Source organism: Perca flavescens, chromosome 3 (assembly GCF_004354835.1).
Source record: "Perca flavescens isolate YP-PL-M2 chromosome 3, PFLA_1.0, whole genome shotgun sequence".
Lineage (NCBI taxonomy): Eukaryota > Metazoa > Chordata > Actinopteri > Perciformes > Percidae > Perca > Perca flavescens.
Window position 1 is genome coordinate 31,484,361 of NC_041333.1, and position 27,471 is coordinate 31,511,831.

At 40.0% G+C, this 27,471-nt stretch overlaps 1 protein-coding gene across 2 annotated transcripts in view; it reads left to right on the forward strand.

Moving 5' to 3' along the window:
- Positions 1 to 27,471, forward strand: part of sorl1 (sortilin-related receptor, L(DLR class) A repeats containing) — a 94,124-nt gene that overhangs the window by 33,858 nt on the left and 32,795 nt on the right. For both annotated transcript variants that reach the window (XM_028573713.1, XM_028573714.1), the window contains exons 6-15: positions 808 to 988; positions 14,639 to 14,740; positions 15,636 to 15,805; positions 18,172 to 18,364; positions 19,409 to 19,526; positions 22,975 to 23,048; positions 24,209 to 24,297; positions 25,053 to 25,231; positions 26,190 to 26,376; positions 26,925 to 27,053. In XM_028573713.1, coding sequence (XP_028429514.1) covers positions 808 to 988; positions 14,639 to 14,740; positions 15,636 to 15,805; positions 18,172 to 18,364; positions 19,409 to 19,526; positions 22,975 to 23,048; positions 24,209 to 24,297; positions 25,053 to 25,231; positions 26,190 to 26,376; positions 26,925 to 27,053 — 1,422 coding nt within the window. The remainder of the gene's footprint in view (positions 1 to 807; positions 989 to 14,638; positions 14,741 to 15,635; positions 15,806 to 18,171; positions 18,365 to 19,408; positions 19,527 to 22,974; positions 23,049 to 24,208; positions 24,298 to 25,052; positions 25,232 to 26,189; positions 26,377 to 26,924; positions 27,054 to 27,471) is intronic.

Consider the following 27,471-nt stretch of genomic DNA (forward strand, 5'->3'; position numbering starts at 1 on the left):
TGACAAGGATTCTTTGTGAAATTGAAAAACCTCAGAAACAGCTCAGTGAAAGCCAGAATAGTTCAGTTATTTTAGGTGGTGAATTAAGCACATGTTTTTCAGAATGACCGCTCAGAAGATGTTAAAAGTGTGAAGTTCTCCAGGCTAAAATGATAACTTAAATCAGAATGGAATAGAACAGCCTCAAAGGACCCAGAGTGGGACTTTCTTTTTTACCCTAGCGGGCAATTAAACTGAAACCGGCACTGCATTAGAAATACCCAGGAGACTGTGTTGGTAGGAGTGTGAGGGAGATGTAAACAAGTAATCTACCAAGAACAGTAACAGAATTTGAAGTTATGTGATTAGATGTTTCCTGCCAAAATGCCCCTTGGAGAGTCATAGTTAATGTTTACCTTAAAGTGTTTAATATACACAGGATTGTACCTTCAACTTTTTATCAAGAACCAGATTTTTTCGAACAGAGTTGTTAGTCTTTTGTACTCATTCAACCAGAAGAGTTTGATGCTGATCCAAGCCGTAGAAGTGCTTCACCTGTCGGTCATCTAGCATAGTCCGTCTACTTTAAAATACTGTGTTTTGAAAAAAAGTTTTAGGATTTTGATATAAGTTTGCAAGAAAACTAAAATGGTTTGGCGTCCATGAAGACTATGTATGTTATTTCAGGAAGATTCTGCTAACAAAATAGTTCTTGTGTTCTCTCCCTCACATGCCCTTTCTTTATCTACCCCTCAAAACTTCCTTCCCTCCAATCCACTCTCTGTCACCCCTGTTGCTTTCCTCCCACTCGCTTCTCCCTCATCACAGGGGTGTGGAGCCCTACGACCCCCCCACCAGAGTGCTGGTCCAGAGACATGAGCCCCAGGGTGTCTCCACTATACTCAGCAGCACCGACTTTTTCCAGAGCGAACAGAACCGCACGGTGATCCTGGAGCAGGTCGACAGCTTCCAGCTCCGGGACAAGTACCTGTTCGCCACCACCACACGGGTAAGAGAGCTGGGGGAGGGACAGCTGAACACTCAACGGTTTCAACATGTCTGGTTAATGATCTTAACTTATTAAACTTGGCATTGTGTTATCTTTGGGCTCAAACCCTGCTTTTTTCCTAGCACATTACACTTGTATAGCCTAGTGGTGATGATCTTTATTAAAGGTTAAAATTGAGCTGAAACAATTAGCTGATTAATTGACTATTTAATAGACAGAATATCACTTTCAAATGCTCTTGTTTTTTTTCCTTCAAGTTTTGTATCATTGTAAATGGAGTACCTTTGGCTTTTTGGACTGTTTTACTGTTTTACATTTTGGGATTTAGGAGCATAGTAAAAGACATTCAGTCCTAGACCGTGAGCCTAAAAGGAATAGTCATATATTTTGGGAAATACATTATTTGCTGTCATTGAGATGAAATTGAGAAAGCGAATAAGAGATTAATTTTATTTTTTTTAACAACATAAAACATGCTGTTTAAATCCAACTTCTCAGGAATGCTGTACATTTAAGTCTTAAAATTAACTGCTTAAAATATGTCCCTTAACTGAACTTGACCTATTCAGACATTCTGTATTTTAATGTGGGAATATTAAATTGACTGATTTTAAGAATGTCTTAACACGGCTGAATAGCATTCACCGATACTGATGGAAAGAGCTTGGTCCAGTGTGGCCTTTTCTACAGTCTGTAGTTGTCACCCCAAAAATAGCATTCCCCACTTCATTTAAACTGTACCAGACACCAATAGACAGAAATGAATTCTACCAACTGACAGTAGACAGTTCCTACTGTTCCTACTGTGCATCGCATACATTTTTAAAAGCCTACATTGTAATACAGCATAGTAAAGCAATGTAGTGAGTAGCCAGTTTCCCACCTCAGCATAATGTGCTGAGTATAACAGACGTTAGATCAATATTTGGCTGCCGGTAATGTGAAGCGCTGTATGTTTGTCAGTGTTAGTCTCCAGTGTTTGTGTCGAAGAAGCTTCAGTTAGGCAGCAGACAAACAGGCAGCGTTACAGATGGTGAAAGGATTTGGATCTCATCTCGTCCCTTAGTTTCACAGGCTGCCACGGACAGATTTTGCTTTCCTCCGTGTCACATGTCGGCGTGGGCTGCCGGCAGCCTGTAGCTACAGTGTTTCAGAAACTGTTAATTGTAAAGAGAGGTCGGCTGTCAAGGATTTCTGTTGAAGTTGAAGTTGAAATGTCTTTAATGTCCCAGAGGGTCAATTTGGTTCACAACATGTAGCCAACACATAAACATTAACACAAAAAAACACATAAAACCTAAAATAGATAAATGGATTCTGTGACCTGATAAGTGATATCTAACTAAGTAAATGCTGCTGTGCTTAAATCTCACTTCTTTGATTAAGTGGCTGTTTGCATACTGGTTACATGTTTTAATGTCAGGAGTTTTAGTTTTATTCATCTGCTCCAGCTGAAGATTATTTCTCTACAAAATGATTTTCGGTGCTGGACTGACAAGCCAGACCCACATCCAGATGTTGGGTCTGGGAACTCACCATTGACGCAGCTCAATCCGAGGGGCGGGATAAACGGTTGTCTTTCAAATTCCCTCTGCACGCAATAGGATAGCGCTACAACCAGGCAGAGCAACGAAGAAGGTAGCGGAGCTAGTTGATAGATTCAACTTTTGCCGTGTCCGGTCAACAAAACTCCGAACACATCTTCCTTTTTTAAGAATGATTTCACTGCCGTTTTTTGTTCTTTTCTCAAAGAAAAGCTTAACTCCAAGTCTTCCAGAAGACCGCTGTTCCCAGCAGCAGCAGCCATAAGCCCCGCCCACCGACTCTATAACACGATGTGATTGGCCTGACCAGAGTTTGGTTTTTCCAGCTCGCAAGCCAACAGAGAGTGCCTAGACCCCCCTGGCTGCAAAATAAATTTGCTGCCGCTAGGGTGCGTCTAGATTTCTAGGCTATTTCGGTGCAATACTAAGCTAAATATACAATGATTTGAATGACTGAACGTACTAGAACCTGTTCGCTATCTGCTCTGCTATTTGCAAATAACATAAGACCAATAACAACAAAGAAAGTTATCTATCTATATACTCTGTAAATGTGTTTTCATCTGTTAGTGCAGTTGCATGATGCATATGGTGCAATGTACTGTGTACACAGCAGGCAGGCAGTGTTTAGTGCTGGGCTAATGACTTAGTAGAAATATACAGCAGCCTTAATAAGTACATGTGGTCAAAACTAACGAGTACACCTCATTTCCAATTACTATTGTGGTCCAATAAGACACAGAGGTTAACCTCAAAGTGTTGAGAAGCCAGCAGCTGGTAAGTGTGGTGTGTGGTTTTGTTTACTGCTCAGAATGTGAAGCAAGATGTTGGGAAAAGAGGCATGTGAGGGATTTGAGCCAGACACAATGGCTTCCTCTTTGGGCCCTTTATTATCCCCCATTTACACAATGTATCAGCATTTATTTTGTGAGTTAACCAAACTCAACCAAAGATGGCTTGTTAGAGTTGGAAACTGTTTTGATATTTAAAAAGTTAGTAAGGATTGTGACTTGTTCTTGTTCAAAAAGACCAACAAGCTAGCATTAGCTTTTTAGCCTTGTGCTTCGTTTTGCTTCGCTATAGCGGTCTTGTACTGACCAACAGAATTTTTTTAGTGAGAATCCCTCAGTTACACTAAATGACTAATTTCAGGGTTTTATATTGCCTTTTGACCACCGCTGTGCTACGAAATACAGACTTTAAATGGCCTGCTTGGCTATAATTGATATCTTAATCACCTTAGTTGAGATCTCTGGAGTATTCAAAGCAGCAACTTGTCCTATCAGTCTGTGAAATGATAGTTTGGATTGGCGACAGTTCATTTCATCAATGTGTGTTGCAGTTGTCTAACTCCGTTCTCTACGGGAAACAACAACAACAGTGTTTCCCACACATTGACTAATGTGTGGCGGTGCGCTACACTATCAACACCGGCCGCTGCACATTGTATTATACAAATATATATAATATATATGTTTGCTGCTTCAATCCAGATGAGTATTGAAAAGTATTTTCCGTGACTGAAAAATGCACGTGTTGAGGATGAGGACCAGCCTGAACCGGAGGTATCAGTCTGAACAGAGCTGAATAGTCCGACCAGTGTAATTAGTTATGTTATTAATTTGTTTACAATATTTTCAGGCTTCAACTAGTGAAAGACAGGGTCAGGGAGAGAAAGAGATCGATTTGTTAGGCATTAAAGTAGGAGAGGAGGACAGCATCCAACAGCGTGATCCTCGTCAGTTTGTGATACTTTGTCCTGTAATGTATTTGTGGAAGGGCCAGACCTTACCCTGCAGCGCTGTGAAGATAGGTCTGGCAATGCGAGACTAGTGAAATTATAAAGTTTGCTAACGTTGGCTCAGCAGCCAAAGGGGAGGCTGGGATATATTGACTGAAAATTGTTTCAGATATCTTCAGCTTCAACTGTCAGACGTGACTTACCAGCTGTTTGTCATCATTACCATGAGTACAACTACATAGCAGTCACCACTAAATGTTCTCAGATAAATGCATGTTTGCAGATGTAGCTGCTGTGGGTTTTAAGTGACTGTCAAATGCAGGAAGTTGTGAAGTTGTGCATAAGCTTAAGCAGCAACAAAATTCAAAACAGGATGTTGTTGCACAGTAAGTACAGTTTTTATACAGCTTTGGAGGCTGTTTTGATCTGATATCAGCACTAGTTTTGTGGTGCTGCTTTCAGTTATGCAGTCAAAAGTTAGTTTTGAGGGATGGGAGACTGTGTATCAAAACTGTACACACTGTGAGAAAGACATCCAGTTTATAGTTTGACCAAATAATCTGAACTCAAATTGCACTTACTATGTTTTTTTCATATCAAATCCAAAAATGTATGTAGATTGGAGAACAAAACCATCTCAAATTAGTCTGTGACGTAATACGGATTCATCTGGGGCCGGTTGACATGGAAAAGACAGAGAGGCTTTGAGCACAGGAGGGCAAAATAATACTGCCAACATTTGGCCTGTTTCTTTCTGTAGTGTTTCCTCAGATACACACGTTTCTAGACCATTCATCAGTGTTGCATGTGATTAAGGAAGTCAGGGGGAACGCTAAACATTACTGATATCCAGATAAGCTCAGAAAGTTTAATGTTGCAGCTCAGAGACATAAAAATGAGAGATGGTTATTGATGAGTGTATGCATACTGTTTTTTTAAGTGGTACTGCTCTGCAGTGGTTTTACCATCAACATGGAAAAAGGTATGGTGAGTTGAGACTGTGGTATGGTGAGTTGAGACTGTGTTATGGTGAGTTGAGACTGTCACAGTTTCCTGTTATGATATATTTTCCTTCTGACTGACTGTCATTTTCAGTAATTTTCTCTGTATTGTACCAAAATCAGCTAGCTGCCAATGTGTACAATATTAGCGTCATTCTCAACTAAAATATAAGAACAAGAGGTTTTCGTTAAAACAGTATTGTAACTCTTACTGAGAAATCAAAAAAATGTTAAGGTCCCGTCAGACAGAAGCAAAATGTGTTGCTCTGAAAATTTAGCATTCTAATCAAATCATCTAATCTTATTGTTAGGAAACCCAGTGTAAGACTAATTCATTGTTATCCACAAACTATTAAAAACACATCAATGAGAGACATCGTTGCACTGCATGACATGTTGCTTCATTAAAATGAACATGCACACTTTATTTTGAGTCCATCCCACATACACTGTCCTGCTGACCTCAGTGAAGAACCAAATGTGTATTAATCCGCAGCTGAAAATAGCCCCCAACAAATGCACTGTTTTGTTGAAGAAATGTTTTCTAAAAATGACAATGCCCAGCTGTTTTTGGAAATTAGACCCGTTTATTATGTCTTCAGTAGGACTGGGTCTTAGTTCCTTAGATGGACTCGGTAAGTCAGAAAGTATTGAGAGGTGGACTAACGTAGCTTCCATCCAGACCTCGGAATCACAGCCTTTATTTATCATTTGTTTAGCAATTCAAATTGCTCCGATTCAAAACTCTGGTGTTGGAAAGTCAGTTGACCAATCAGTATGTTGTCAGGATTAGGAGAAGCTAGCTAGATATATCCAAGACAAAAAAAGTGACTGAAAAATGGATTGAAGATGAAGATTGAAGATTTGAGGTGATTGACACAACTGTACAGGTTGTTGTAAGTAGACTTAAAGAAATAATGTTGAGTTGAACGAAAGCAAAATTGCAATCTAGTGCGACTATCAGGCAAACAAATTGTAGGGTTTGGTCATTTCATGGGATTTGTTGACAGTAATATATATGGCCTGCCTTGTCCTTTTTAAAATACATACAGATAGCTTTTCAATGATAAACAACAGGGTTTGCTTGCTGACTATGGAGGAAATATTTATTCATAATTCAAATTGAAAGTCCAAAGAGAAATTGAAAATCCAAAGGGAAAACAAAGCGAGATCAAATTAAAAATATTATTATTTTTTAAATTTTCCATTTGGCTTTGGCTTTTGAATTTAATATTTGGCTTTTGAATTTCAATTTAACATTGGATTTTAATTTTCATTTAATATTTGGCTTTTGAATTTCAATTTAACATTGGATTTTGATTTTCATTTAATATTTGGCTTTTGAATTTCAATTTAACATTGGATTTTAATTTTCATTTGGCTTTTGAATTTCAATTTAACATTGGATTTTAATTTTCATTTAATATTTGGCTTTTGAATTTCCATTTAACATTGCCTTTTCATTTGGACTTGACACATGTCAATGTAAATGAGGAGGCGTGGCCCAAAGGCTGGTGGGAGGGTCTGAAACCAAAGGGGTGCAGAGGCCCCTTATGAGCAGCAGGGGGAGCTTACTGCTGAGGAGCACACTGTTAAGCATCTGTCTGCAGATTCACCACTAGGCTGGGTCTTGTTTCACATGATAGAAAATGATGATGTAGGCTAAACACAAACCACATTTCATGCAACAACAGTGAAGTTTTCATGTAGTTACTATAATTGGGCCTGTGTTAGTGAGGACTAGGTTAGGACTGGATTTAAAGCTGATTCTGGTTCCCAACTTCGCCCCAGGTGTGTCTGTTTAAAACACGACTCAGACAACTTCTCTCTTTTGATGTTATATTTAATTAAGCAACAGTAGAAACATGGGTGTGGGTAGCTCTGCTTACGTGTGTTTGTGTGTGGTCAGATTTCGAGGACGCACACACACACAATCTCAACTAGATAGTCATCGTCCGAACTGCGAACTCTCCTTTTTCTTTCTCTTTCTCTCACTTTTTTCTCCGGGTAGTGCGCGCGGTGTGAGGTGCGTGTCCGCGCTATTCTCCAACATGGAGCCTACTCACAACTATCACTCCTGATCGACGGCCTTTTGTACAGCCCGTGTAGGCTACTTTTTCAGACTTCCAGCTAACAGCGGTGTCTGTGACCATCACTGGCTGGCCGGCAGGGAGGCGATCCCGGCCGCCACCAACTGGCTGTCCCGTCAGACTGAAGCTTCTGACAACATCGGAGAAAATGTGCAGTTGGCCATCAACGTTTGTAAAACTGCCCATATTCAAACTCTACACAGTTAATTTATCGCATAAAAAAGTCTCAATAGTGAATTTAGTGGTGGAATAGCAAATGAAAATTGTAAAAAGTTTCCAGTTGTTTGCTGCTGCTAATACGGCAAACTCCCGATCTAGATAGCCCATAGAATCGATTGCTTTTTTATAATAGCGCGGACCACCCGGAGAAAAAAGTGAGCGAAAGAAAAAGGAGAGTTCGCAGTTCGGACGATGACTATCTAGTTGAGATTGTGTGTGTGTGAGTCGTGTTTTAAACAGACACACCTGGGGCGAAGTTGGGAACCAGAATCAGCTTTAAATCCAGTCCTAACCTAGTCCTCACTAACACAGGCCCAATTATAGTAACTACATGAAAACTTCACTGTTGTTGCATGAAATGTGGTTTGTGTTTAGCTTACATCATCATTTTCTATCATGTGAAACAAGACCCAGCCTAGTGGTGAATCTGCAGACAGATGCTTAACAGTGTGCTCCTCAGCAGTAAGCTCCCCCTGCTGCTCATAAGGGGCCTCTGCACCCCTTTCGTTTCAGACCCTCCCACCAGACTTTGGGCCACGCCTCCTCATTTACATTGACATGTGTCAAGTCCAAATGAAAAGGCAATGTTAAATTGAAATTCAAAAGCCAAATATTAAATGAAAATTAAAATCCAATGTTAAATTGAAATTCAAAAGCCAAATATTAAATGAAAATTAAAAGCCAATGATAAATTGAAATTCAAAAGCCAAATATTAAATTCAAAAGCCAAAGCCAAATGGAAAATTTAAAAAAATAATGACAATATTTTTAATTTGATCTCGCTTTGTTTTCCCTTTGGACTTTCAATTTCTCTTTGGACTTTCAATTTGAATTATGAATAAATATTTCCTCCATAGCTGACCTCCCTCCTGTCTGAGCTCTGAATATGACCTCCAGAGCTGAACAGAGCTGATGAGACTGGTCTGACGGACCAGTGCAGCCATCAGCAAAGCCACTGTCCCTGGCTTTTTGATAGAAAGGGTTGTATAAAGAGGGGAATGGAAAAGATACACGCTGACCTGTCACAAAGCATTAGCTCTATTAGCCAATCGCTAGTCTCGGATTGCCAGACCTTCCTCCATAGTGCTGCGGAGGAAGGTCTGGCTAGTCCACACAGCATTCTGCGATGGGAGAAAAACGTGCTCTGGTTTATTGGCATTTCTTTAAATCAATCACAATTGTCTTGGGCTGCGCTAACGGTGCCGCTGCAAAATAGCCTCGGGAAGGAAGTTGTTTTAGTGGAACATGTGTACGTTCAAAGGTTGTTTTACAATTGCGACAGAAACCTCAGATGGGATAGATAGTCTAGCTAGCTGTCTGGGTTTACCCTGCAGAGATCTGAGGAGCAGTTAACCATAGTCCTTATAAATCCACCGGCGTTTAGAATGCCAACCTAAAGAAAGCGAAAGGTAACGGACATTAGGCCTAAATGAGGGACATCCGGCGGAATTTCTGGTGGCACCTGAACAATCCCGGAAATGAAACATTGTTGATATAGACAAGCCTCTTACTGCTTGCAAGTAGCTACTGCTAGCAGGGCTATCTTTATTTTCTACCATGCTCATTAGCTATGAAAAGACTGATTCTTCTCACTAGTCTCGGTTACTTTCTCTCCTCTTCTGTCTTTAGCTTGCACTAATAGGATTAGAATAATGGAATATCACAAGTGCTTTTGGCAGTGCCAAGCTGCTTAAACTAATTAAAGAGCCAGAAATGGAGAGTTTTATCTAACAATAGGGATCCTGAGGAATATAGCGCTAATGAGACAGGAAAGACCGCAGCCTTTGGTCCCATCGAGGAGACCCGGGGAAGATAACTGGCTTAGTAGATGTAATGGGGAAGTTGATAAGGCCCATTCCCTCTCTTCACAGTTATCTGTTAGCCATATTCCTTCTCATTTAGATCACAGATTATCTGCAAGGAAAGTCTGGGACAGACTGGGAAGAAAACAGGAAGTGGAGATTGGAGAAAGAATGATTCCTCCCATTAAGGCACAGCATACTTTCTAGTGGCTTCTGAAGCTCTTGCTTACTTGCAGTTCCTTAAACAAATCACTTTAGTGAATACCTCAGACTGTTCCTAGCAATCCTGGCACTGTCCTCTTCTATGTTTTGGTATTTTACAGGAAATTCCCAGAGGAGATATGCTGTTGTTTAGAGCTAAATGTTACCACATTGACAGTTGCTATTGCTGCTATTATATTGCTATTCAATAGAGAAAATAGTATGATTATTTATTTTCTCATTCTAAACCAGCCAGCAGGTAGGGCAGTATTGATTTCCCACTTTTGCAACCCCTTGTTTTTCAGTTTGAGTAACTCATTAAAATCTCTGTAAACAGTGGAATAATCAATTAAGTTAATATGGCAAATGTGTTAGCAAACAGTTCTTTTTTATTTATACATCCAGCAGATCACAGAACAACATCTGCATTGATTTGAAGTACTTGCTTACTTGCCGTCCTGCCCCCATCTTCATTTTGTTTTTATATAAATAAAACCCATTAAGTTCATTTTCACACATTAGCGCTCACTGTTATAATGTAAAACAAAACTTAAAGATACTCCACAGATATTCAGGGAAATCAACGAATCAACTTTTCCTGTAAAATGTCGGGCGTAATCGATGTTGTCACAAGTTTATTAACCGGGGGGAGAAAATGTCCCATCCCTAATACACAGACAGTAGTTGCGGGCCTGAAAACCAAAACAATGAGCCGAAAGACGCTAAAATGCTCCATAGAGCTAAGGAAAACTGCAGAGTTGGCTGATAAATCTTTGTGGGTGTGACACTTTTCCCATTTTTCATAATCATTTCATTAATTGTTAATATAAAAATATTATTTAGAGCAGCTTTAAGTATCAGGTCTGTGTTTGCAAGTAAGATTAGTGCATTATTAACAACTGTACTGTAGTTTAGTCAACATGCTAAGCAATTTTATTATAATAATGTTACTTTCTACTTTGATATAACTTTATGTAATTGAAGACAAATGTATTCACATGGTTTTTATCTTTTTTTTTTTTTTTTTACTGGTCAAATAAGTCCTGATTTCATTCTGATATCACACATCCGTTCTTAGTTGGTACAGAAATATCTAAGACCGGAGATAAGTGTGCTGGTTGCCACATGCACGTTTCTAGATTTTCAATTATTAATTGATATTGGAATGACTTCACTTTGATGTTCTACTTTTAAACTGTGGTAAACTCCTGAAAGCTTGTCCCTGAATAATGCCTCTTGAATCTGAATGTAGTTCAGCCCCGAACTTGAGATTATACCTGAGAGCGGAACCACAAAAACAGACGTATACACAGTTGAGTTAGACGGGGTGGAGGAGAAACCATGCACTAGACTTCAGGAGGGATGAAAGCATCTCAACTGCTGTTTCACAAGACTGGAGTGTTGATGCGGTACAGGTAGGGGACTGTTTTCATCCATTTGTCTATTTTAAAGAATCCCACATGCACGACAGAAACACTTGACATAATGCATTTACATAAGCACCTGAGAGTCTCATTGTGTGAACTGTAAAGCATATGAAGGTCTGATAGGATTCAACTAGCAGTTGGGGGAAACTAGCAGAAGGCACTTTGCCTCAGAGGATTTGGCCTGTGACATTTACAGCTTGTTTCCGTTTCGGCGCAGATACCTTTTTCGTTATAATAAAATGTCAACACCGAACATGTGCTCTTCCTCTGGGCCAGCCATTAACAAATGTCACCTTGTGGCTGGTTACTGTGTGGGAGTGGAGCTCTCACTGTGTGGCCTTGTGGGTTACAGATTTTCAGAGGTTCATGTAAATCCTGGAAAAAAAGTTGCAAACATTTCTTATAATTTTACTCTTACTTTATATTTCATAGTTCATTTTTAGTGGACAGTATTGTATGCAGAATATGGTATTGCTTTCCAAACTACTGTGATTGTGTCTGTTTGCCACCCGGGCTGAGTTAATCTGAGGCCTAAGAACCACATCTCATTTCAGGGATTTGAGAGTTTAGAGAAGATTGGTTTGAGAGAACATGAGCACAGTGTGGAATGTGTGGCTCACTTACAGTTGCCATTGCAATGCAATCTGTGGTTTCAGTGGAAAAATATATAATCGCCATGCCACTTACTGTACATGTGAAAATACATAGTTGACATTCTGCTGTCAAATTTTCCCTCTCGGCTCACAAAGTAAACTGACCTGAAAATCCTGATTAAAGTAAAATGGGTAAAGGAGTAGAACAAAACTCCAAACCCACAATTAACAAAAATCTTATTTCGGAGTTACAGTGGATAGGAATAGTTGACCACTGTGTTAGTTTTTGAAATTCTTCTTAAGTCTAATAGACAACTTTCTCTACATCTCAAAGGGAAATATGCATATCTGTTTGTTTTACATTATTTTATACCATTTGGACCTTTACTTCCATTTGTCCCTCTCTCCTTTCCCTCCATTTGTCTCAGTGTAGTTTCACATCACAGTTGATGTGGGCTCTACACTAGATAAATCAATAGACGGAATGAAAAAGGCTGAAATGCTCTGCTGGAAACTGGGGTGCCCAGTAGTCAAGGGTGGATGAGAGAGAGAGAGAGCGAGAGAGAGACTCACTCGCTCACTCACTCACTCGCTCACTCACTCACTCACTCACTCAGCTGATGATATGATTTTCAGTCACTTTATGTTTTAACAAAAAAAATCTAAAATCAGACCATACAACTATCCAGCATAATAATATGGCTATTTATACTTTTTATAATAATAAAAAGTAAATCATAATGATAATAAATCACTTCCATACATCTGGTGAATTGTGGCATGAGAAACCATTCTCATAGGGATCACTTCTAAAGTAAAAATTGAATGTGTATCTTAACATTCTGTACCATCTATTAGTAGAATTAGGTTCTGAAATTCAGTTCTAGGTTTGTTCCCAAAACGGGAAAGCACCGGGATTTGCTAAGCTCCGATTGTTACCGCCAGTATTAGCTCTTCATATTAATCTAATATTAACATCCCAGCTAGAATAAATTGTGAATGTCCAACTCATCTCACTGAATTCCGGTCTGACTTCTCTCTACTGATCTTTCTCTGTTTAACTCCCTGATGGACCCAAGAAGGTGTTGCTGTTAAAGCCTCAAACAGGGTGGTCCTAACTAATCCAGAGTAAAGTAATGAAGCCTCTTGGCTTTCTGTTAGTTTGAACTGAGCCACATATAAAGTTACAGCGGGGAGAGCGAGGGATGAGATGGAAATAGAAAGGGTAGAGAGTACGTCAACTGTTAGGACAATGTAATTAGGAGTACAGAGTATAGCCGTAATAAGCACAGAGGGCTGCTTTATTTACAATGCAGACACTTTTCTTCTGTTGCTATGACTTTACACTAGAATAAAAAGGAGATAAAACAGTGGCTAGACAATGTTTAACTTTATAGTGCTCATATTATGCTCATTTTCAGGTTCATAATTGTATTTAGAGGTTGTACCAGAATAGGATTATGTGGTTTAATTTTCAGAAAACGCCATATATTTGTTGTACTGCACATTGCTGCAGCTCTTCTTTTCACCCTGTGTGGTGAGCTCTCTGTTTTAGCTACAGAGTGAGGCATCTCACTTCTATTACATCTTTGTTGGGAGTCGCGCATGCGCAGTAGCTAGGTAAGCACTGCTAGCCAGTCAGAAGCAGAGTATGAGGGCGTGCCACGCTAGCAGCTAGGCGAGCATTACAACGTGTGTTACAAAGTGACCACGTTTGTCTCTGAAGTAAAGGTTGGACTAGAATAGAGCTGTTTGGAGCAGTTTGTGAACAGGGTTTTCTGTTGGAGATGGTAAGTCCCTTTGGGGTGGACTTTGGGCTTTTCACTTGTAAACCTATAACATGCACAAAATATATATAACCCAATACAGGAAAAGGGAAAAGCAAAAAAAGCATAATATGAGCACTTTAAAGATCTAGTACAGAGGAGAGAAAAAGAGGGTCCATCATCTCAGACAAAAAATGTTTGGGCAGGTAGGTTTTAACATAGTTTTTGTAATTATAGACATACAGGAATAAGAAGGCAATCTGTAGTGAAATTAGGGGATCAAAAATTTGAGCCTTTATGACCTCAAAATCATGTAACATGATGTGAGCGAACTGCACACCCCTCTGAACTGAATTAGCTCTTTGTAGATGATGGAGGCATAAAAACGACCTCTTTAGGGAGCCAAGCTGTCTCTGAAAGGAGCACTTCTTTGATTGATTTTGAGGAAACAGTTTTCTATTATCCCTTTCTATTGATAATGAAAAATATGCGTTGAAGGCTCAAGATGAGAATGAATGACTTCTTAAAATTGTTATTTTTTTGCAGTCCAAAACACTAGATTGATAAACTGTTTTTGTAAACTTCTTGATATAGAATTTGGACATTTGATGGACTGCAATTTTGCACAATGCTCAAGTTCTTAGAACCACACATCATACAGTATATGCATCATGTCCTCGCTGTGCTTATGTATGGTGGGTAGTTCATTTGTTGTGGTACAAATGAAAATCTGAGTCACTAATCCAAATAAAGTAGGAGAAGTATATCCCCAGGACACACACACACACACACACACACACACACACACACACACACACACACACACACACACACACACACACACACACACACACACTAACCCTAACCCTCGGGAAGTCTTCTTAAATCTGGACGTTTAATGTTTTCTGACTCGCTGTCGAGCTCTGTACTGTGGGGATATTAAGACAGAAACACATCATCAGGACATTCCTGATAACCAAAGTCTCTTGTCCTTATCCACAACCTCACTTGACTCCACATGTGACAACAGTGTCTTCTTTAAAAAACAAGCAAATCATCATCGAGATTTGGGCTAACTCGTAGAATTCTTTGTGCAGTGACAGATGAAGCATGTATATCAATTCCAAGTTGGAGCTGCTGAGCAACAAAAACATCACAGTGTGTTACAAAGATGGGCTGCCTCTGAAATGTTCAAGGGTTTGACATAAATGATGAGTCGTTGAATGAACTGTGCGGTCTCTTTCTCGGTGTCCTCTGCCTCTCCAGAAACAGTTTGGCAGCCATGAACCTTCGTCTGTTCAGCTCTGGGTCTCCTACAACCGCCAGCCAATGAAAGCGGCCCAGTTTATGACCCGACATCCAATCACAGTGAGTCTCTTTCACATGTACTGCACCAGTAATTCAGAAATGAAGAATGTATAGACCTTATCAGTAGACTGAATGAGAAATCAATGTTGAAGTCAGGCTGGGTATCGACTTTCAATACCTTTTTGGACTGAAATGTGTCTGTAGTATTTTTTTTTTTAAGTCTTGTACAGCTGCTTAAGTATAGACAGGATTTATCATTTGAGAACTTTGGCTAGATTATTTGGCTATCGGCAAATTGCCAATACAATTATTCATACGGTATTTCTTGGAGTAAGATATTTCAAAAAGCGTCGGGCCTCATGTAAGAACATATTCATACTCTCATCCTAAACCTCTCTTTTTATCTGTGAGGCTTGTTTGTGTAAGTGTTTCAAATCAGATTCACATTTTAACTCAAATGTGCAACAAAATGTGTGTTCCCATCCTTCTTTCTTTTCTTTTGTTGTGTTGTCTTTTGTTTTGGGTATACAGTATCTTGTAGAAATGGGGATGAGAGCTTCTGTTTTTAGAGGCGTTAGACCGTCAAGGTGTCAAGATTGTGGTCCCCAAATGATCACCAAGTTCATGAGCTTGTATATATTTGGCGATGGGATCATTCTCGAGTCCGAGATGAGTCATTGTCACCTCACATCCCCAGCTCTGACAACCGCTTGAAACAACCGCATATGAAAAGTGTCGCTTCCATTTCTAAAAATATGTGACACAATCGACGCCCTGATTCTGATGGAAGAACCACCTACACTACACTACAGTATACAAGTCCCTGTTTACATGATTTACTGTGATATCCAGTCTTTTCACATTGTTTCCAGTCATGTATTGTGTCCTCAGTCTAAACAGACAGTAGGTTGGTGAACTAAAGATGAGCCCCTCTCTCTCCTACTTTTCCTAACAGGAGTACTACATAGCAGATGCGTCAGAGGACCAAGTGTTTGTGTGTGTGAACCACCTGAACAACGTCACACACCTCTACATCTCCGACACACAGGGCCTGTCCTTCTCTCTGTCACTGGAGAATGTTCTGTACTACAGTCCTGAGGGCTCCAGCAGCAACACACTGATCAGGTACTACACACACACACACACACACACACACACACACACACACACACACACACACACACACACACACACACACACACACACACACACACAGGCATCAACTTGAATTTAGCAAAAACTCGTTAGGCTAGTTTTGAAAACAAGTTTAGTGAGAAGTGACATTAGTATCACTAAAAACACACATAACACACTTTGAATAAAAACCTTTTTCAGGGTCACAAATCAGCCAAGCTAAGCAGAGTAGCCCCCAATTTCTCTAAAGCTGCTTCCACCTGCTCCTCCTGGGGAATTCTGAGGTGTTAAAATTGTACTTAAGTACTACACCACATGAAGAGATACAAATGTTGTGATGTCAGATGAAACTAGTTTGACAGTAATTTATTAACTTGATGCCAACAGTTCAGTTTTTATGACAACTGAGCAAACTCCTTCTGCTGATAAAAACGTGCGAAGCATTCGAAAAGCTCCAAAGAATCTTGAGTTTCCAAGGTTAAGAATGAACTTTCATGCTTAATAGGTAGTTGGATAAATATCAGTAGTTAATTTGCTCTTTTAGCCTTCATTTAAGAAATGAACCTGTGCTCAAGCAAATTGTACCAGCATATAAAAATAAAGCCAGTGTACTTACAGTACAAATTAAGCACAATCTGCAGATTTTATTTTTTTATTTATTTTTATTTACCCTTTTATTTAACCAGGAAGAAACTCGTTGAGATTAAAAATCTCTTTTTCAAGAGTGTCTTGGCCAAGGCAGATGCAGTACAACCACACATTCATGCCAATACAAAATACACAAAAACACTAAGAACATAAAACAACTGAAACAGCAAATCCCTCAGAGTCAACCAGAATACTAAACACATCAGGTAAAACATCTACAGCCAGATGTCATTCCCTCCAAGTCAAACAACATCCTCTTAAAAGCGACCAATGAGACCAGTTTAGTAAGTTTCATGGATTTTTGCACCTTGTTCCATGCAGAGGGAGCAGCAAACTTAAATGCCTTTTTCCCCAGCTCAGTTCTAACCTTTCTAACAGACATAAGGAAAAGATCCTGGGAACGAAGATTGTAAGTCCCAGTACTGTTTACATTGATATAGGTCAGAAGGTAGGATGGAAGGAGACCTAAAATAGCCTTGTATATGAGAGTATGCCAGTGTTGAAGTCTCCGTGTTGATAAAGAAGGCCATCCAACATGTTCATATAGATCACAGTGGTGAGTGAGGGCTTTCATACCAGTGATGAACCTCAGAGCTCCATGGTGTACAGTGTCCAGTGCATGTGGACTTTTAGAGATTTGCTTGTAGTTCCCATAGCAACCTCTGGAATTGACAGGAAGACCTCAAGTTCTCCTTACGAATGCCAGATAACACTGATAATACAAAGGCTTTGCAAACACGGACGAGTAATGCTTCTTTATCTAATAAATGACGATCTATTGATCTGAAGCCGCAACCCCGTACGACCTCTGAGCTCTGCAATCATTGTTTTTCTGCTAAGTCTTCTCCATAACCACATCAGGAAGATCCTGTGTTGTTTTGGCAGAAGCAGCCACAGTGTTGGCTCAGGTGTTTGCCCGCTAGCGATGATTCTTTCTGTGTATCTGACGCTGTGTCTTCTGTTGATGAAATGAGCTGTGGCTCCTGTGCCTTCTGTTAATGTTAACATAAAGCATCCTGTGCTGGACAGGTTAACAGTTTTTTTTTTTTTTTTTTACATCATTGTGTGTAAGGTTGCCTAGTACAGCTGTAATTTCAAAATGCTGATGCGTTTAGTTTCCTGTGTTTGCCCTTTAGTGTTCTCGAGCCACGTGAACAACAGCATGTACAGTACAGGGAAACCAGCGATTTAAAAAAAAAAAAAAAAAAGGGATGCACGATTCAGAAAATGTCACGATTCAATATCAATTTTCAGGCTCAAGATTCGATTCAAAATCGATTTTCGATTAAAAAACGATTCTCGATTAAAAAACAATTCACAGTATGTAAACGTAGTTACTTTTCCCATGTTATTGCAGTAGACATACAATTAAAAAAAAAAGAGTAAAAAAAAAAATGAATCGATTTTGAATCGGTAGCGCTTAAATAGCGATTTGAATGTGAATCGATTTTTTTTTTTTTTTTTTTGCACACCCCTAGAATTTATGCAAGAAATAAATGAGCAAAACGTTTTCTTAGCCATGTTCAGGCTGGGATTACCACAAATTACACCTCTATTCTAAAAGTGAATGGTGTTTAAATGAAAGTAAAACATTGCTCCTAAGGCTGTAGTTGCATCAGGCAGCAACTGGGGTACATTAAGCAAAAATAATTGTTCAAAATTCATCCCTTCCATGACCCTGACGATGATGTATCCCCTCCGTGTTTCAGGTATTTTGCCAATGAGCCTTTTGCAGACCTGCACCGCGTGGAGGGGCTGCGAGGAGTCTTCATCGCCACGCTCATCAACGGCTCGGTCAGCGAGGACAACATGCGATCCGTCATCACTTTCGACAAGGGGGGGACGTGGGAGCTGCTTCAGCCGCCTGCTGCCGACAGCCTGGGAGGAACTGTGGACTGCCAGGTACACCAACAAACCTGCGTCTTTAATGATTTAAGATTTTGTTTGCTGACATCAGAAATTGGTCCCCTGTAATTTATTATTTTTATGGCGGGTCTGATTCTGATCTAATCCCCTTGTGAGGTCTTATCTGTAGCATAGTGTTTTGCACAGATCGTTACGTTTTCACCCAGATGTGCCACCACGGAGACCTCTGCTTCCAAACAATGTGTAGTTGCTAAGGGTGTGACGAGATCTCGTTTTACGAGATCTCGCGAGATTAAAATATGACGAGATTTCTCATCGAGGTGAAAAGTTGTCTCGTGAGGCGATGTTATGTCAGCGTGATGGAGCGTGAAATTACTATTGAAGATCCCCCTGCCACTTTTAAATCATTTGTGTGGCAACATTTTGGTTTTCCTGCGGAAATAATAAACGGCGAAAGAGTGACAGACAAGACAAACGCAATATGTAAACATTGTAAGAAAAAAATGCCGTATACCGCGGCTAACACGAGCACTATGCAAAAACACTTACAGCACCACCACAGCTCTCTACTAACTACTGCACCCACGACGAAAAGTGCAAGAGCCACGGCAATAACGAGGGACATAGGCGTTTTCATTGCAGCTGATATGAGGCCATTTTCTGTGGTGGAAAATGTTGGATTTCGGCGACTCCTCCACACACTGGAAACGAGGTACGTCATCCCGTCACGCGCGCATTTAACTCGCACTGTAGTCCCAAACCTCTACAAAGAAGCCAAGGTCAGTTGAATAAAAAAACCATTCATATATTTCATCATTGAAGATTTCTTTAAATTTTTTTTAAAAATCTCGTCTCGTTCTCGTGAACCCAATCTCGTGATGTGTCTCGTCTCGTGGAGTAAGTGTCTCGTCACACCCCTAGTAGTTGCTGTAGAGAATAACGTTTGGTTTATTAGAAGAAAACCTTACCTTCTGTGTCCAGTAGTTGGCCCAAGTCTCATGATGTAAGTGGTGGTAAAGCAGAGAGAAGAGTAATGAAACTGAACAACATCACCTGACTTTCCTCTTCTCTCCCCTTCAGCTCGGAAAAGGTTGCTCTCTCCACCTTGCCCAACGCTGGAGCCAGCTGTTCAACATCCAGCTCAGGAGAATGCCAATTTTATCCAAGGACTCTGCACCAGGACTCATCATGGCCACAGGTGGGAGAACAAAGCAACATCACTGATAAAGACCACATTTAAAAGAAAAACTCAAAGTACTGAAAATTCTAGTTGACATTCCATGTGTGGCCATTGAAGGCACAATCAATATTTTCTTTTAACCACATGCATTCATTGAATATTAGTGGTTTGGATCACAGATCATGCCTTTTTAAACCTTTGACATTGTAGTAGCATATTTAACCCGCAGTTAAATCTCATGCTTATACAACGCAAATACCACCAGAAATGTCTGGTATCTGTATGATTGACAGAAAAAAAGAAATCAGTTATAAAAGGTTTCAGTGAGTTTGGCCAGGAATGTCTGTTAGTCAAGACAGATGAAGAGACTTTGTGTGTCATCTGTTGGAGGATGTTCTCACTGACAGAACTGGAGCCAGGCAAGCTCGTGTTAGTTTTACAGCAACTTCCTCTTGTTCTGATGACACAGATAAGTTTGCTGTACACAGGAAGCAAGCTTTACAAACCCACAAGTCTTTTTTAGTCTTCCGGTATTGCCCAAAACACAAGAAATACGGTTGCACTCTGTGAAGAAGGTGGTAGAAACGTCTTGTTTAGCGTCAGGGCTTTAAGTTCTCAGGAACCATGCCTGAATTCAGACATAGAGGAGTTCATATAACGTTCATATAATACTTAGATTCAATACATTGTGCACATTTCCTCCAGGGCAGCTTTTCAGGCTCACAAATGGTTTCTTGCTTCAACCCCATATCAGTGTTTTAAAGTTTGTTGTGTCTCTCCGAAAACTGTTTCAAGATGTTGCCGACATCACTCGGATTTCATCCGAGTGAAGAGATTTTCCACCTCGCTGCTGAAGCAGTTTCTGCCTGCAGTTTGAGGCCGCTTTACAGCTGCTGGAAAGCATTGATTTGTTGATACTCTCCAGTGTCTAGAAGGCTGCTTCCCCTGCACCCAGCTAGTCCCTCTAATTAAATTCTTATTAGATAATGGGCATGGAGAGAGACAGCAAGAGAGAGGAGGAGGACTGGCAATAGCCGGAGCCATTCGTTTCGTTATCGCTCTCAAACAGATGGGCTAATTACTGCCGCAGCACCCAGCGGGCACTCAACGGGTCAAACGCACTAATGAATACAAGCGGGCATATACATACACAAACTGCACACATGTATGTTTACATACACAGCAACATAGATAACCGGCTCATATATTTTGCCACACGTTTGACTTACACTTTGTTTGAGATTATTATTCAAGAATAATTATAATTATTGCAAATCTATATTAAAAATGAATAATATGAGTATATGCTGATACATGCAGTGTATCATGCAGCTCTGAAATTCAAGGTCACTGTTACACTGGATAATTAATTCTGAGAAGACACTTCAATCAATTTCTACATAGGTATGCAAGAATTTGTTAGCACTATATTGTCTTATTTCTCTTCTTTTTGTCGTTGTTTCCATCATGGCCATCCAATATTCAAAGATATCGCTAGCGCTTGGCCCTGCGGAAATACTATAGCCACGCACACGCATGATTCCCTCCATTCCCCTTGGGACCACAATGGAAATAAGCCTCAGGGCTTTATTGTGTTATCCTGACTTTTTGTTTTTAATGTATGGTTCATAGTTGTATCATATTTTATAATGAAATGGGCAAATAAAATCAATCAATCAATCCATGCCTGGCGGGGATAATAATGAAGTAACATGCCTTTCAGTAACAGTAATTTAGTTATTTTATTTGAAAAAGGGTGCTTTAGAGTACTAGTTATTGCCAAAAGGAACAGAGTTACTGTAATGTGTTACTTTGTAACTTGTTTGTCCTAATGCTGCTCCTGACCAAACTCAACCACACTTCATCACTGATGCTGGCTTTGGTCCGAGGTCAAACAGGCCTAAAACTTCCAAAAGGAAGGCAGCAAAACACTGCTTTTCAGCCTGGTGTTAAGTTACTCTTTAAACAGCGATAATAATAGAACTCTAGTAAGCACACATACACAGTGACAGCATGTTTGTGCTTGCCAGTTTCATATCTGCACAGTGGCAATGTCTTCTCCAGAAGATTTGTTTATTGTCTCGAGTCTCTGGCTTCTTGTTTGATATTTGTTTAGAGTCATTAGCCCATTTTACACAGAGAACGTATGTAATTAATTTCCGAGGCACATTTCAGGTTACAGTCCTTGACACAGTCACAACCACCATGTTGCTCTCATTTGAATCTGCGCTTCTTGAAGTCCTTTACCCCGAAGTGAGATTTGATTAACAGGATTGATGTGTAAAGATGTAAGCAGGTGTCTGTCTGATCCTAAGTGCCAAAGGCAGACACTGCTGCTATTAATCATCCAATCCCTAAATTCCATTATTTATCTTTGATGGATGCATGCTGTAGATGGCGTCGGTCACAAACTAACAAAGACCCTTGCATCGGGGCTTTGCGCTGTGCTGTGCTGGGTGCAAGATAGGGACCTAAGTCTTTGTAGTTACGCTAAAGTGGCATGGCTCTAGAAAAGGCAATGTCGTCTGGTCGTTTGGTCCACCACTTTGGTCCAGACTTAGATATCTCAACAAATATTCGATGGACTGTCGTGAAATTGTGTACAGACATCCATGAATCCTACTGACTTTGATCATTGCCTGACTTTTCCTCCAGCTCACAAGCAGTACACACACGTGTGAGTACACACATGTTCATGTTCTAGATGGGATGAGTCGTAATAACTCTCACAAAAGCCCTGCACCATCCAATACCGCTAAACAAGTCTCTTAGCACTTTCATGCTCAAAACATGACAAACTCACTTGATAAATGCTATCAAAGAACTTAACTCTAACAACACCGTTACCCCCACTTACATCATTGTGACTGCTAAGGATCAGAAGCAAACTTTGGACCTCAACTTTTATCTATCCCACAATTTGCTTTGCAATTAACATTATAGCCTGTCATGGCTGTAGACTCTTAGTCCCATTAGTTTTCTGAAAAACAAGTTTAAAACAAAAACAAACGAAGTTCAGTTTCCATTTTTGCATGTTTGATTTCATTATGTTTCTTTGTGAAATGCGTAAGCCGATCATTCCTGGTGATCTGCCTTATTAAATAAGAGCACACTGTCAGGAAAGTATTTGTCAGTGCATACAGAGGTCACATGCATGACAAGATACACAATGCTATGGTTTGAGTTCTGGGGTTACAGATTTTCCATATGTGAAAGCAAAAGCAGTGGCCACATAAAGTCTGTAATATTCAGGGAAAACCCCTATTGTGTGTGTGTGTGTGTGTGTGTGTGTGTGTGTGTGTGTGTGTGTGTGTGTGTGTGTGTGTGTGTGTGTGTGTGTGTGTGTGTGTGTGTGTGTGTGTGTGTGTGTGTGTGTGTGTGTGTGTGTGTGTGTGTGTGTGTGTGTGTGTGTGTGTGTGTGTGTGTGTGTGTGTGTGTGTAATGTCTTTTTGTCCTCTGATTGCAGGATCTGTTGGCAGGAACTTGGCCAACAAGCCTAATGTGTATGTATCCAGCAGCGCCGGAGCTCGGTGGAGAGAGGTCAGTACCAAATCTGACACAGATGACAAGAAAAACACAGCTTTCAAAACTAAGTGATAGGCAGCTCGTCTGTCAAAGAGAGTTTTCAACATGTCAAAATCTATTTCATGCCAGTGCCTGTATAATGTATCCAGGTATTATGGACCCTCTGCACTTTTTACTTGGACTGACTTTCTATAGTCCTTGAAAACGCATCTAGATTACACATCTAGGCTTAATACGAGCATCAGTTCAGACTTAAACTTGCTTATGTGTTATGGATACGCTGCATTATTTATAAATTTAAATACCTTTTCTCTGTGAATTGACGTGTGACGAAGTGACCTGCAGAGTACGACGATAATTCTCTTTGGGTTCGTCACTACAAGCGACCCCTTTCACATCACACGTAGTCATTCGACCCATCGTTAATATACACATATAAATTAGTGCAGCTTTAAATGATTTGAACCTTGAAGATTCATAGACTGTTCGTTTTAGGAGGTCTTTATCACATGTGACTCAACATCGTGCTCTGTTCAGATGTTAGTAATGCTGAAAACATGTTGTAATTAGATGTCTCTGTATTATTAGTTCAGAGAGCTTTGTTCTGCATATATATCTGAATATAACTGCATGTACTGAATTTGAGAGTGCCAGGCAGCTTCAACCACATTCTCATTTACAAATGACCAGCGCCACAGTTTGCTTGGAAGATGTTCTTCTCAAACTAAAGATGTAAATGCATAAGAGTTTGTATTTTGCAAAACTTTAAAGACCCACTGAAATGGACACTTAGATTTTCTGGTAACGAGTGAATCTGTATTTTTCCCAGGGAGGTGTGAACATAAAGTCTTAGCAATAAAGCAATAAAAATATTTTTTTTAAATTCCATCCCGCCCTTTTGACCCTCCTATCTAATCAAACACATTTTCATTCCTTAAGTGATATTATAATGGTTTACAGTTTAGAATGAATCACCGCGTCTTCTGTCCCACTACAGCATTCTGTTTTAACAGGAATTGTATCAAATCAAGGAAATAAAAGGGCCAGTTCATGAGGTCATAAAGTTGTATTAAGATCTCCTCCTCCAGATAAATTAAAGCTTGTATTAACCCTAGTGCTAAATTACTTTTTATGGCCTATTGTGTATATTATGTTCCATGTTTTCTGTTGTCCAGGCACTGGCAGGCCCTCATTTCTACACATGGGGTGACCATGGTGGTATCCTGATGGCTATTGCACAAGGAGGCGCTACCACACACCTCAAGTGAGTCCAACTGCCATGTTGAAATGTTTTTTTTTTTCAGGACAGGACAAAAAAAAAATCTGATTTGAGCTCAGAAGCGAAATCTGTCTTTCAGTTGTTTCTCCATAAACAAAACCTCTTTAAACACAAAATCCTGAGCGGCTGGTTTGTGACCGGAAGGCTTCCATTTGAGTCCTCAAACAACTTGAGGAAATCTGGAGAGTGAAGCACATGAACGGCACTTGCTCCAGTGGATGTGATATTTATTTAACAGGAGCAGACTGCGTGAATGTGAAGCAGATTGTTGTAGAGCAAAAAGGGAAATAAACAGTCAGTCAGTAAACAGAGGTGTAACCTAACACCTCTATGCCAACCGCAGCTTTTTAGGCTATTTGTAATCATGTGCAGGTGATACACTATATTAATGTGAAAACCACTGAACTCATTTAAATGCAGAGAGGATTTAGTGAAGATTTAGATTTTGGTTACTCAGTAACCTGGTTTTGGCTTTTATATACCAATGTCAATATAACTATAGTTAAACCTCCCAATTTAAATGCCTGATGTACTGATATACAAACTCTATGCCATATTACCCCTAAACTCCTTGTTCTTCTCGTGCTACTGTTCAATCAAAGAATGAGTGTGTAGGCTGCAAATTAAATGGAATTCTGGTAACTGATTTATAAAAGAAAGAATGGGCACAGTGTATGGGAGCTCATGAACAGTTTAAAAAGCATTGTTAATGAGTTAAATATTGGCCACGTCCCCATCAGGTTCAGCACCAATGAAGGCGAGACGTGGACCGACTTTCAGTTCTCAGACAGGGAGGTGTATGTTTACCAGCTGTTGACTGAGCCCGGGGAGAAGAGCACCATCTTCACCATCTTCGGCTCCTACGCCGACCAGAGGCACAGCTGGCTCATCCTGCAGGTCAACACCTCCGAAGTTCTGGGTAGGTCGGAGAAGAAGGAGGTTCAGAGGGAGGGGGGAGAGTAAAGGGCTTTTATGTTGGTGATTCTCAGCTCTTAGCAACAACAGCTCACTGCAGCTATTTATAAGTTTACACTTAATTTAAGTGTGGCTAGTTAACCTTGCATTGTAACTCATTTACTGTACATGCATGACTTTTAGCCTGTTGGCTAAATAAAGTCACGTTAGCTACTGTTGCTACTTTGCCTGTTAGCCATGTAGCAGCTGTAGCTAACACAGCCTAAAGCCAGCTGTGTGTTCGGGTTAACTGAGATGACTGTTTTCAGTTAGTTTTCGCTTGTCTTTGAGAAAACACTACAACTAAAGGAACCACAGTATAATAAATAAATGTATTTTTAGAATGTATCTTTATCATAAGTCTTATAGCAGCCAACAGTAAAAAAACAACAACAGTATTAACATTTATTGTGAAAGAATTTGGAATATGTAGCTCAAATAAAACATGGAGATTGCTTTGGCAAACATTACCACTCTCAGTGAAATTTGTAACAGATGCTATTATTAAGTATTATTCTAAGAGTTATGCTCAGTAAGTAAAAAAACACTATTGCAAAAGGTAAATACAACAACTGTGGTTAAAGGAGCTACAATAAATATAATTGGTTACCTCACACTTGGTAGCCATGATGCTAGCAGTATGATGGAGGTGTATTGCAGTAATTGCTGTGTGCAAAACATGGCTAAATCTATACTAGCTGGGCTAGAAAAGTGAGAAATACATGCATTCTCAGGTGTTTCCAAGAGCTGTGAACCCTTTTTAATTAAGGCTACTAGATGGATGTTTCATCACGTCAACGTCCTCACCCTACAGAGCTAGAAAAGAAGGAAATAGAAGACTGATTGACAAATGGACCACCAGGAACATTGGCAAGTGACTCTGTGTGAAATAACTACTGTTTTTCTTCTTCTTCTTGCTCCAGGTGTGCCGTGTTCTGACGCTGACTACAAGCGCTGGTCACCATCAGATGAGCACGGTAACGAGTGTCTCTTGGGCAGAGAGGTAACGTTTAAGAGGCGAGCTCCACACGCTACATGTTTTAACGGAGAGGACTTTGACCGCCCCGTCACCATCGCTAACTGCTCCTGCACACGCCAGGACTACGAATGGTTAGGGATCCACACGTGAACAAAACACTCATATTCATCAATGTTTGTTGTTGAAATCTTGTCTGTGTCCCATTGGTGTCTGAGATGGAAACAGTTGTGCGTTTGTACATGTCAGTAAAAGAAGCACATTGTTGGACTACTTGGAATTTTTAGAACACACCTGTATTTTTGCAACAAAGCTGCCAATATGACTAATTACACACTGGTTTGTCTATATACAATACCACATAATAGCATAAGTGTTGATATCTAAATGCATGCATTCATTAGCTTTAGTGTGAGTAGGACCTCTGTCATATCAGAGGCAGTTGGCACTGGTTCTTAATTAAACTTCAATACTCTCAAACCAATACATTGGTCTTAGCCTACTTTGCACATTTTTTATTGCTCCTGGAGCTCCCATCACAGCTCATAATGATCCTGTTTTAAAATGCACATCAGGTACTGCCATTAATCACAAGGCAGAAGCTAACTGGCTGTTTTTTCTTTCTCCCCGTGTTTCTTATCCCAACCTATCTTCCTCCTCCTCCTCTTCCTCCTTGTTCTAGTGACTACGGCTTCAAGCTGAGTGAAGACTTGTCTTTGCAGGTGTGTGTGCCTGACCCTGAGTTCTCAGGTGATCTCTATGCCCCTCCAGTGCCATGTCCTGTCGGTACCACCTACCGTCGCAGCAAAGGGTAAGCTGTTGTTATCGGACTTAACAGTGCAGAAATGTGATTCCTTTGTGTGGTAAATTAGCATAATATTTGCATCTGCAGCACGAGTGGATTCACATTTACATTAGTTTTCATATTGTAAGCTATTTTCCTTTGAGTTGTTTTGACCTTCTTTTTGTACTTTTAGTTATATTGACCTTTTGAGGTTTTGTCAAATATTTAAAAGTCATGGGCCTCTCTAAACTGACTCTTAAGTGGTAAAATATTTATTTATTTTTAACTTTGTTTTCATAAAACTGTAGTACTGTAACAGAAGTGAGAATGAAACCTCAGTTTGATAAATCTCACTTATCTGCTCCTTGGTTTTTCCTGTCTGCTTTTGTGTTATTTATCTGGTCGCATTATGGTCAATGCACATGAGCTGGAATTTTAACGTCCT